Source organism: Mercurialis annua, linkage group LG2, assembly GCF_937616625.2.
Source record: "Mercurialis annua linkage group LG2, ddMerAnnu1.2, whole genome shotgun sequence".
Taxonomy (NCBI): domain Eukaryota; kingdom Viridiplantae; phylum Streptophyta; class Magnoliopsida; order Malpighiales; family Euphorbiaceae; genus Mercurialis; species Mercurialis annua.
This window is the reverse complement of record NC_065571.1, coordinates 52,172,668-52,185,206: the sequence shown is the minus strand read 5'-3', so window position 1 is coordinate 52,185,206 and position 12,539 is coordinate 52,172,668. Positions and strand designations below refer to the sequence as shown.

At 28.1% G+C, this 12,539-nt stretch overlaps 1 protein-coding gene across 1 annotated transcript; it reads right to left on the bottom strand.

Annotated features, from left to right (window-relative positions):
- Positions 1-5,428: 5,428 nt before the first annotated feature.
- LOC126666619 (probable serine/threonine-protein kinase PBL12) lies at positions 5,429-8,425 on the bottom strand. The gene is made up of 5 exons (XM_050359442.2): positions 7,839-8,425; positions 7,166-7,301; positions 6,936-7,072; positions 6,522-6,645; positions 5,429-6,447 (listed from the first exon to the last, which is right to left on the bottom strand). Exons 1-5 carry the CDS (start codon positions 8,229-8,231, stop codon positions 5,930-5,932), a joined length of 1,308 nt encoding a protein of 435 aa, XP_050215399.1. The 5' UTR covers positions 8,232-8,425; the 3' UTR covers positions 5,429-5,929.
- Between the last annotated feature and the right edge of the window lie 4,114 nt (positions 8,426-12,539).

Sequence of the window (12,539 nt, the reverse complement as noted above, 5' to 3'; positions counted from 1 at the left end):
TATATGATCATTGATCAATAAATAAGGAGATTTGCAATATGTTAAGTTTATTGTATTATTAAAAAAAGGGTTTATTAGACTATTTAGAATTAGTTTAAAGTAATTAATCTTTTATGGAAGAGCAACAATGACATTGAATGATTCTAAAATTCTGTTTTCAAGTAGTTTGTGCGGTATAGTTTTGAAATATTGTTCCCATTTGCTATTTTGTGTACACCCATAGTCTTGTGGTGTAAGGTTGTGTAAATAACTGGACCTTATCACACTACAGGGCTCAAAGGATCTCATTCTCTGTTATCAGATTGGCTCGCGCTGGAAATAGGATTAGATATAGCTTTTCAACAATTGTTAGAGAGAAAGTTTTAAAGAAAAGAGAACATTTTTGAGATAGGATTAGAAACTTTCTGAACAGAAGTGATAAAATACAAGAGATTTCATATGAATTAAGTAAAAAAAATTAGATATTTTTAAGGATTAATCTCATCAAATAGCACAAATTTTAGCGTTTTTTTCGATTTAACCCCAACTTTTTAAACGCCCCATCAATTAGCCAAACCTTTTCAAATTTTTAATTCTATATCCCACTATGCACTTTATGTTTTACTTGTTTTATTAAAATGGTGTCGTTTTTGGCCGTAGAGACGACCAAAACGACGTCATTCTAGACATTTATACTAACTAGTTTCGCATTACGTGCTATGCACGTGGCTCGTAACGTAACTACTCAATGAACATATTAGTAATTTTTTTATAATTATATTAATATTTTATTTATAATTAATATTAAAATAGTTAAGAATTTTTGTAAAGTTAAATATAATAACCATAATTAACTTAATTTTATTAATAATATCTTTAAAAATAATAAGATAGAAATTTAAATAATAATATATTGACCAAATACAGTATTTTAATTTTGTAGTTCAATCAAACTAAAAGATAGGTATTCCTACTAATTTGGAGACAATTTAGTTATTTTTTACATACTAAAAATTTAATTGGAGATAATTTAGCTACCTATTCTAATTAGGACTTTAATTACAGTAGTGATTAATTAAATAACTAATTAGTTAATAACTATAAAACCTTTATTTAGTAGTAAACTGAAAAGGATTATTCAGTAAATTTGCCTGCCCCCCCCCCATCCGTGCTTTTATATATAGTACTAGTTTCGCATTACGTGCTATGCACGTGGCTCGTAACGTAACTCGTCAATGAACATATTATTAAATTTATTATAATTATTAATAAATATATATATTCGGTTATTAAATATTTTTTCATATTAAATTTATTCTTCTTTTGGTTTTATAATAACCATAATTAAATAATTAACTTATTTTTATTAATAATATCTTTAAAAATAATAAAATAGAAATTTAAATAATAATATATTGACCAAATGGAGTATTTTAATTTTATAGTTCAATCAAACTAAAAGATAGGTATTCCTACTAATTTGGAGACAATTTAGTTATTTTTTACATACTAAAAGCTAAATTGGAGGTAATTTAGCTACCTATTCTAATTAGGACTTTAATTACAATAGTGATTAATTAAATAACTAATTAGTTAATGACTATAAAACTTTTATTTAGTAGTAACTGGAAAGGACTATTCCGTAAATTTGCCTGTCCCCCCCCATCCGTGCTTTTATATATAGTACTAGCGTTTCGCCACGTGCTACGCACGTGAGCGACATTTACATGACCCGTTGTGTATATTAAATATTAGATTATTAAATATATTACTTAAGTTCTAAATACAATATCCTTGTTTATATTATAATTGTAGCACGTGATTGATATTTATATGACCCGTTGTATATGTTATAATTAATAAATTAAATATTTTAATTTGCAAAAAAAAAATTATCATACACACCTCTTCAGTAAAGACAACATCTTATATTTTTAATACAACTAATATTAAATTCTTTATACAACTAATTTTTCTTTTTGATAATAATTATTACCCTTAATGAACTCTATATGACCCGTGATATATTAATAATAAATAAAAAGTTAATTAAAATAGTTTAGTTGTTGATAAATTGTTATAAATTATTTGTTATTGGCACGTTTACTCCTGTGAGTGATAATTATGTAACTCGTTCTGATTTAAATATTAACTAAAAGGTCGTGATTTTTTTTGGTGATTAAGCCTAGTTTAATTAGTAAGATCATCATGGAAGAACCTATTACTTTTAACCTATTAATTTAAAATTGTCATCATCAAATAACCTATTAACAAATTTAGAAACATTTTTAAAATATATAAAACGATAACATCTCAATTTGTTTAAATAATATGCTGAGATTATATTTAATTTGTGCTTGTTTGTCAGCAAATAGCAATCATCATAAAATAACCATTTGGAGAGTTTTGGTGTATATTTCCAGTTTTCCATAAAGTATAAAAACATGGATTAGTTTTATTTTTACCGTGTCTTAGTTGCCTAAACTATAAACAGTGAACTTATTAGAGAATTTAGCCTAAACTGTAATCGGTGGACTAATAAGAGAGGTTGGACTTTTGATTTTGTTGAAACTCTATTTCGATCTTTTTAATCTGTTAAATTTAGTCCTACTCAACTTCAAACTCCATCTTCACAAATCTTGTTCGGATTAATTTTTATTTTAGCTTTTAATATTTATTTTTAATAAACTATTAAATTTACATATAGTTAAACTCTTTGAATATTTATTGTAACTTGAACTATTAATGAACACTATTATCGTAATTTTGTCTGTCCCCCCCCTTCCCACATATAAGATAGTTATAGATAGATAGATAGATAGATAGATAGATAGATAGATTATAGATAGATAGATAGATAGATTATATATTATAGATAGATAGATAAACAAAAAAAAGCTGAAAAGAGAAAATATTTTTATATAATTAAGCCTCTCTTTTACTGATGTATTTATCACGTGCTACGCACGTGAGCGACATTTACATGATCCGTTGTGTATATTAAATATTAATTAAATTATTAAATATACTATTTAAGTTTTAAATAGATTATAATAATTAGTTTTTAATTTCACCGAACGTGAGTGACATAAACATGACCCGTTATATATTTAACAGTAAGTAAATTTAAAATAAAATGCTTTATTTTTTAAATTATTATTATGAATAATTTTTTATTTCTACCTATTACGCATATAAGTGATAATTATATGACCCGTTATTTCATTTACATATTAATAAAATTATTAAATATAATATTTTAGCTATAGATATTTTTTTATACTTAGATAGCAATTATATCCCGCAAGTGATATTTATATGACCCGTCACATACATACCTATGATAAGTTATACTTAAAATATATTGATCATCTTATTTTTTACTTTTTATTAAATTATAATATACATTTCCCTGATTATATTAACAATAACGACATTTTTAGTTCGACAGACATCGCCTTATCAATCTTGAATTGATTGATTAAAAATGTAAATTATATTTATATTTAAATAATATATATTACAAATTTATAGTAAATAACAGTTTACTATGAAATTTGCAAATTGATTTCTCTAGATCTAGGTAGCACGGATACTTCAATTAATCAACGTTTCCGTTTCGGAAATGTGTCGGCCACTTGGTGTTTCAGACACGAAACCTCAATTGTAACCTAGGAAATCTTAAAAAAGATCGTTTCGCCGTGTCCGTCTCCAATGTCCCGTTTTCCCGTGCCCGTTTCCGTGCTATCTAGATCAATTTCAATTTTCATATAGGCCATGCTTATTATATATTTCATCAAATCAAAGCCTAGCAATTACTATACATTAATATCAATTACTCTATAGTTTGTATATTCAGTATAATCTATTCAGTATGTTTGTATATGCAAACGTGTATTTTGCTCCAATAATTAGATTTCTACTTAACTAAAATAACTCTTCTAATAGTATTAGAGTTCCTACTATTTTTCTTTCTTATTATGTACAATTGAAAATAGCTAGCTGTAATTTGTATGTATAATTAGAACTCTACTTTCATTATGATAAGGATTGTAGTTCCCTTAGCATAATTAAATTTCTACTGTCTACACGTATGCAATAATAAGTACTCATTGATAAGCTTCATTAATTTATTTATATTCAGTTTTAGTATTATTATTAAAAAGTCTATGAGTTTGAGTTATACTTAAATGTCAATTCTTTTACAAAGGGTTACCTAAATAAGAATCTCTATTTGATGGTACTCTAATGTGTAGTTATTATCGATTACTCCTATTAAAACTAAAATTCTTATTAATTTGTAGTTATTATAAATTACTCCTATTGAAATTAAATTTTTTATTACATTTATTATTTAATATAAATTGTACCTAGCTTTGTAAATATTTTAATTATTGAAGGCTAACGTAGTAATTTTGATTGTCCCCCCCCCCTTCCCACATATAGGATAGTTATTATAGATAGATAGATAGATTATAGATTGAAGGCTAACGTAGTAATTTTGATTGTCCCCCCCCCTTCCCACATATAAGATAGTTATAGATAGATAGATAGATAGATAGATAGATATAGATATATGACACATAATGAAAGGTTGTGCTATTAGTTAAGACGTTTTAACCGTTAAGTTTAAATAAAAAAAAGGCTAAAAATTGTGCTATTTGATGAAATTAACCCTATTTTTAATGTCATGCATTTTTCTATAATGTTTTTGATATTGGGCGTTGTTTTCAGCATCATAAAATAATTTTAGACATCAAATTGCAAAAATATTGTTACAAAAATTTTGTGTTCCAACTTTTAGTGGTTTGGTAGAAAAGGAAAGATAAAACAGTTAGAGCTGGTGAGTAGTTGTTGAAATTTTGCAACATTCACTAATTAACCTTATCTAATTAAATCGTTTCCTTTTATTTTTATCCTTTAAAAGAAATTAGGCATTTGATTATGAAAGATAGACAGTAGTAGGTGCTTGTCTATTTCAACTTTAAGTATAAAATTGACATCATTTCTTTCATTAGCTTGCCTGTCTGTTCTTCTAATTTCTTACTTAACATGCATGAATTAGTTCAATCCATGGTTATAAAATTAATTAAATTCTTCATCTTGTGGTCCCAGGTACGGGTGTACAAAAATCTAACCAAAATAAAAAATCGAATCGAATTGATAAATTCGGTCCGGTTTGTTTGAAATTTTTAAAAAAATCAGTTGTAGAGATAATTTTTTAATTAAGTTATATTATAACCGGACCAAAATAACCAAGCAGAACCTAAAATCAACTAGTTTGGTCCAGTTGAAAAAAAAAAAATCTTAAGAAATTTGGTTTGATTAATTTTTTTCTGAAAACTCTGCGATTCGGTTCAGTTTGGACCAAATTCACACAATTAATCCTATTTTCACCTCTGCTGAACCAAAACCTAATAAATAAAATAAAATAAAAGGAGAACTCTGCTTTGCTAAGAAAATTGCCAATTTCTTTTCTTTGGCTATAATTTTATTATCTATGATTTCCCTTGCAGGAGTTTCAACTCTCTATTCTCTATTACATGCAGTTTTGCATCAATGTTACAAACTTAAAAGGCATTTGAATAATTCTAGAAAAATAAAAGGGTTAACGGCCAATAAAATCATAAATTATAGTGTGTTTTTGCGATTTCAATATAAATTTTAATTTTATATAACTCGAATAGCTAATTGAAAATTCGACCCACAAGCATTGATATAGAACATCGGATCTCAACAACAAAACGCATGGTAAGATGAGTTCCGGTGTCCACTCAGCACCGATAAATCGTATTTCCAGTCGGTGATTGGAGTCGTAAAAAAAATAAAAATTTGTATTGAAATCATAAAACACTTGATAGCTCATGATTTTATTTACCTAACCAAAATAAAATGTATGATTTTCAGCTTTTATATACTTGTATAAATTTCTATCATCTATACCATCTAATTAATTTCCTGGAGAGTTATATCCATTTCCAAAATTCTGATAAAGATCAGAATCTGAAAAAGCCATTCGAGACAGCGGTAATTTGATCCGATGCCGCCAACCACGGCGGTGATTCGTTCCGATTTCTTCACTAGCTTCTTTTCTTTCAAAGCAATTCTTGGTTCCATTTTCATTAGGAACAATGTAAACAAATGGCGCAGAAAATGTATCATCAAAATCCTGAAGAGACTCCAAATTGTTTACCACATGACTCATTGTAGGTCTAGCCTTTGGCTGATGACTCAGACATTTGTAACATAATGCAGCCGCCTTTTGAGCTCCGCTGCTCGAATATTGCCCTTCGAGTCTCGGATCAATGATCCTGTCAAGCTTGTTTAGATCCTTCAACGACGGTCTTACCCATTCTACGAGACTCTGCTCTCGACTAGGACGTGTGTCGTCCATAGAACGTTTCCCGGTTAACAATTCTAGTAGAACTACGCCGAAACTGTATACGTCGCTCATTGTTGTTAGGTGACCTGGATTCGGATTTTGAATCGGGTTAGGTTTTTCAAGACTCGACAAGATTAAAGATTTGGATCAAGAAAATTACCTGTCATGACATACTCTGGAGCAGCATAGCCTTGCGTGCCCATGATTCGGGTTGTTATATGTGTTTCGTCTCCATCAGGCCCATCCTTTGCCAATCCGAAATCTGATAGTTTTGGAGTGTAATCCTGAAGGACAAAACATGGAAACAATTGGTCATCAGAATGAGGAGTAATCGAGCACGAGTTGACTCTAAAATTCAAAATTCAAAACTCGATTTGAAGTGGATTGAGTTTCATTTTAGGAAATTGAGCTGAAACTCTATTTTTGATCTGATTATCTTTATAAATATTGACACTTAAAATTTTAATACCGAAACAGAGTGGCATTAGACTCGAATTAAAAGAAGTAATTTTATAAAAAAGACACGTAGTGCAGATAAATGTATTATGATATATATAATCATAAATGAACTTACAGAGTCCAACAAGATATTTGAAGATTTGAAGTCTCTATAGATCACAGGTGGATCAGTTTGATGGAGAAATGCCAGACCCTTAGCTGCACCTAGTGCAATTTTCATCCTGACAGACCATGGCAATGCAGCTGAATATCCTGCAAAATTAAAACCAGTTAAATAAATCTCAACTAAAAAGCATATTTTAGATTAATGTCACACCAAATTAAATTAGAGAAGAAAAAACATACTTCTAAAAAGCTGATTCTCTAAACTTCCTCTTGGCATGTATTCATAAACTAATAGTCTCTGATCATCTTCACAACAATATCCAATCAATTTAACAAGATATGGATGTCTCAGCTGCCCAAGAAATATTATTTCTGCCTGCAACAAAAATAATATCAACATCCGAGTTTCACCGAAACTTGTCGAATTTTATATTGCATTTCAAAATAAAAACTCCGGAACTAATATGTTCTTATAAAAAAAGTTATTCAGTAGCGATTTAAGCATGACTTTTAAAACATAATATAAAATTCAATCTTTCTTTTCGGCCTAAAAACATCATTCAATAACGTTTTATTCATTAAAACTCCCAAAACAACGTCTTTTCTTGAAGGAAAAAATATTTTTAGCCAAAAATGCCAGAAATTGGAAGATTTAATCATTTTATTTCACGTTTTAAAAATCATGCTTAAATAACTACTAAAATGAAAGCTAAAATCTTTTAATGCAATTACTCCTATTTATAAAAGAAATGTTTTTTTTGAACAAAATACAGTTTCATCATTTTATATTTCAATGTTTTTATTTGGGCATTTTTCATTTCCGTGCAATATACTCAATCAAAATTCTTTAATTAGCATGCAAGAAATTGAGCAAAAATTGAATGTGTATAACTATCAAGAAACCAAAACTAACCATCCACTCTCTATGGCCTTGCAATCCATCCAAATCAAGAGACTTCACAGCTACAGATTGAGCCACCAATCCGGGCCGGAGTTTATCATCGACAAACCCCTTATACACCGGTCCGAACCCACCTTCTCCGAGCAAATTACTCCTTGAGAAATTCTGTGTTACGTTTCTTGATTCTGAAAATGTAAAAATATGCAACTTCGGACCGGCAAACGAGTTCGAGAGATCTTCAACACAGAGTGGTGAGCTAGGATTACTCAACTCCCACAACGACCGTCGCCGGAAAGAAGTAGGTTTTAACGCCTGATTTTCATCAGATTCCGGCAAGGAGACCGGTTCAGTCTTGTAACAGCTCAAGATTATGCATTTCCATGAACCTTTCTTGTTCATAGTCATCTCTTGATCAATAATATAATCAAGAATCTTGACCGGAATTTAAAAGAAGTTTGAGCTTGTATTTCACGGAATGAATTCTACCGGAGAATTCTTGATGTTGTATACTTGAATAAGTGTTTAGAATTGGAAAACTTGAATGGAAAGCTTTCTTGTTATTTTCTCTTTTCATTTACCTACTTCTTGTATTGTACTACTCTTTCATCCTATTTATAAAGATTGATAGGGTGACGTAGAGGTAGCCATGGGTCAGATCAGCCCATGAGTCGGTCCGGTCAAATTCTGGCTCGGAATCGGTCAAACTTAAAACCGGATTAAAATCCGCCTAGAACCATGGGCACACAGGCCCAAAAAAATATGAACCGTGCACCGGCGGTTCTGGGTCGAAACCAGCGGTTATTTTATTTAAATTTTCCGGGCCAGTATGTTATAGTTAATTTTTTTAACGTAATATTAATAATTTATTTAACTTCATTACATTCTTGCAATATTATCTTCATGTGTTATTTTATTTTTAAATTATATTTTTTTAAAATTAAATTTTAATTTTACTTTCAATTTTTTTGAACCGCCTATAACCCGGAATAGGAACCGTCCGGTTTCGAATCGGCATGAAACCGTCACTTAGACGGTTCCGGGCCGGTTCCATTTTTCTTGAACCGTAACTCGGAACCGCCGGGTTATGAACCGTGGCCACCTGTGGGATGACGGTCAGTTCGGTTAAATTTTTCAAATTATTAAAAATATAAAAGTGAACCTATCTAATTATAGTCATTTAATTTAGTTAATTAATTCGGTCAAATAATAAAAATGAATTTAAAAATAAGTAAATGAACAAAAAAAATTGAATAATTTGGTTTTCCGTAGTTTTAAAATTGTTAACCATAATCTAAATTTTTTTTATATAATCAAATCGAGAGAACTAACCGACTTAATCAAAAAAGTTAACTGAAATAAATTAGTTAATTTAATCTGGCCGATCTTTTACTCACTCCTATATGGATAGAAAAGATTAATAATTTCTTGGACTTTTATATTGATAAAAAATTTAAAATTTTAAGTTTTAGTATTTTATTTTATTTTAAAATTTTATATTTATAACCTATTTTTATAAAGGTTAATTTTATATAAAATCACTACCTTTAAACGTTTTTTTTATTTTAATCGCGTCTTTTAAAATATGTCATATAAATTTACCACCTTTCACTTTTTTTACAAATTTCTCCCGATGAGAAAATTTGATGTCTTCCTCCTCCCAAATAAATGTCCTAATCTAACTAATGTCCTAATTAAGATAAAAAATACCTTTGTTTTTCTCTTTTTTTGTCGATTTTGGTTGTCAAGTTAATAAAAATACATCGAATTTTCTTATCGGTGATAGATTTATAAAAAAATAAAAGGTACTGAATTTATATGACACCTTTTAAAGGATGTGATAAAACATTTAAATGTGGTGATTTTATATGATATTGACTTTGTTTTTATGAAAAGATAATATTATGTTGTTTTTTATTTTGGCGTTTTTCATTTTGGATATTTTTGTTGCTATATATTTGTTTAGTTTGGTCATTTACTAATTACTAATATCTTAGAGATATAAAAGTGGATTGAAAAGTATGAAGGAGTGCGTCTTCAAATTGTTAGGGAGAGATGACTTGCTACTGCCTCTTGACTTTCTACATTATGTTGAATCTTATAGCTCTTATTTCTTTTTTATAAAATTAGTTGGATTCGTCCATAAACATGCATGTGAATGTTAAGTGTTAAATCAAACACAATTGTTGGAGTGTTAATTAATATACAAATTGCATATTAAGTATACAAATCAGACACATCTAAATAGAAAAAACAGAAAGTTTGTTTTGGGAATTTAATTTATTGTTTATTGATAGAGAAGAAAAAAACAGAAAATGTAATCATTGAATGTAGTATCAATATTGAAATTATTACTAAATATGTAAAGTTATTTCTTTATTTAATGAATTCGGTCTGTCACGTATATTATTTATAAATATTTTGAATTAAAAAATTTAATTCATATAGAATATTTAATTTTAAATAAAAATTATAAATATATGCATATTATATTAATTGAAAATTTAAATTTAGTTAATATATGTCACATTATCATTGAAAAATCTATACTTTTACTTGAGAACCAAATTATTTAATAGTTTTTGATTTGAATTTTTTTTAGAGGGCATCAAGCATAGAATAAGTGCATTTGTTGGGCTTCTCAAAGTACATGTACATATTTTGTTGATGACCTAATATGCCATCTTAATTCGGGTTTTTGATATTTGAAGTACCCAAATTTTTATTGTTCTGCCTCTTTTGGAATTAATTTCAAAAGAGTGCCTGAACCCACATGTTCCGCATTCTAGAAATGCGGAACATGTGGGGTTCCGCATTCCTAGAATGCGGAACATGTGGGTCCAGGCACTCTTTCGAAATTATTTTCGAAAGAGGCACTGATCCGGAAATTTGGGTGCCTCAAATATCAAAAACCCTCTTAATTCTATAATTTTTTTCATTTAAAATAATCAATATTTGCTGAAGTACAGATGAATATCAAATAGACTAATGAAATATTAACTATTATTTTAATTACAAGTTTGTTACAGTATATCTAACTTTTGAATATTATTGTGTTGAAAATAATAAAATTATAATTAGAGTCTCAACTAACCATTTAAATTTAATTAAATGAATTAACTACTTGATGTACGTAGTATCAAAACTTTTATACAATTAGTAATCTTATTTGATTAAATAAATATTTATATATAAGTGGTATGTTTTAAATTCAGTAGATATTTACGTACTAAATATATTTAAAATAATAAAAAATTATAATGTAGGATTTTTTTAATTATTGATCTTGATGGGTGATGGAGAATGCATGCGTTAAAGGCTATGAATGGAAAAAGTGATGCAACAATTGAAGCAAAATAAGAGAGAGGTCAAATAAAAAGGGTGAACAAATTAATCTACCCACAACCACCCCTGAATCAGTCTACCATTAAGATATTTTTGCCCCCATATACATTAAGACATAATTTGGATATTTTAAATGTAAATTTTTTGAGTTTTCTTATGCTGATTAGATTTGTATAGAAATTCCAATTATATTATGTTATTGTGATTTTGTTCTTCTTTCTTTTGGCTGTAGTCTTTAGTGTGCTACTCGCATAGCCTGTTTTTGTGCGTAAATTTGGAGATAAGAGTGTTTTTTTGCCACTTTTTTGTGACTTTCTAATATACACCATTATTCATAAAAAAAAAACTTAATTTAGAAAATATTGTGAAATTAGGTAATAGTTATGTTTTATATGATTAGTGATAATAATAACTCAAACTCGAGTGAGCAAATGGGTTGTTCAATTAAGAACCTTCCTATTTAATCATTATATAGTTAATTAATATTTTAAAAATGTAAGTTAAACCGATTATATTAATTGTTATTTAGATGAAGCCTATCAATATATAAAGAATAGTAAATAAAAACAAATAAAATATTTGATTAATTCGGTTAAACTAAAATCTTAAAACTCTTAATCATGATTGAACTAATGTTTTTTAACCTAATTTATCAAACTACCGATTAACTAAAATCTTTAACCAATTTAACCGCGCATGATTAATTCGGTTTGATCTATCGTTGCACACCCCTAGTTTAAATGATATTTTTCTTACAACTGAAGGAATGAATTAAAATTATCATATTGAAAATTCGAAATATATTATTCTAGACTATTGTATATAGTCTTTGGATAAAATTTAAACAACATTTAAAATATGAATCATGTATTGATGTTATGATGGATGCCTTTAAATAACATAATATTAATACTAGGATTGCAGCCGAGGTTTCAACATTAGTAAGTTGACGTTAATTTTTATTTTATTTTTCAATTAAAGGCTGCATACATGCATGTTTTAATTAACAGAAAGAAATGAAAATCACGCTGAGAAAATGTATCTGAAATTATTAATTGTGACATTTAAAGATTAAAATAGTGAGAACCAATAGATTAATTAAACATGAAGTAAACAAGTAAATTTTTGAAAAGGTTTTTCTTCTGGGCATTGGGGCTATTAATTATGTTTATAGATGTTGCGGTTCAGATTCATGAATGCAACTGGTTATATTATGACTAAATTATTAGTTTCTATTATGTTATATTCGACTTTCGCTTGAAATTTTTGGTGTTTTATATTGAGGATGTCATACTATTTGGATTGAGCTCTTTATTAATTTTTGGCTTAATTACTTAAAAACCACCCACCTTGTAATTTTTTTTCATTTAT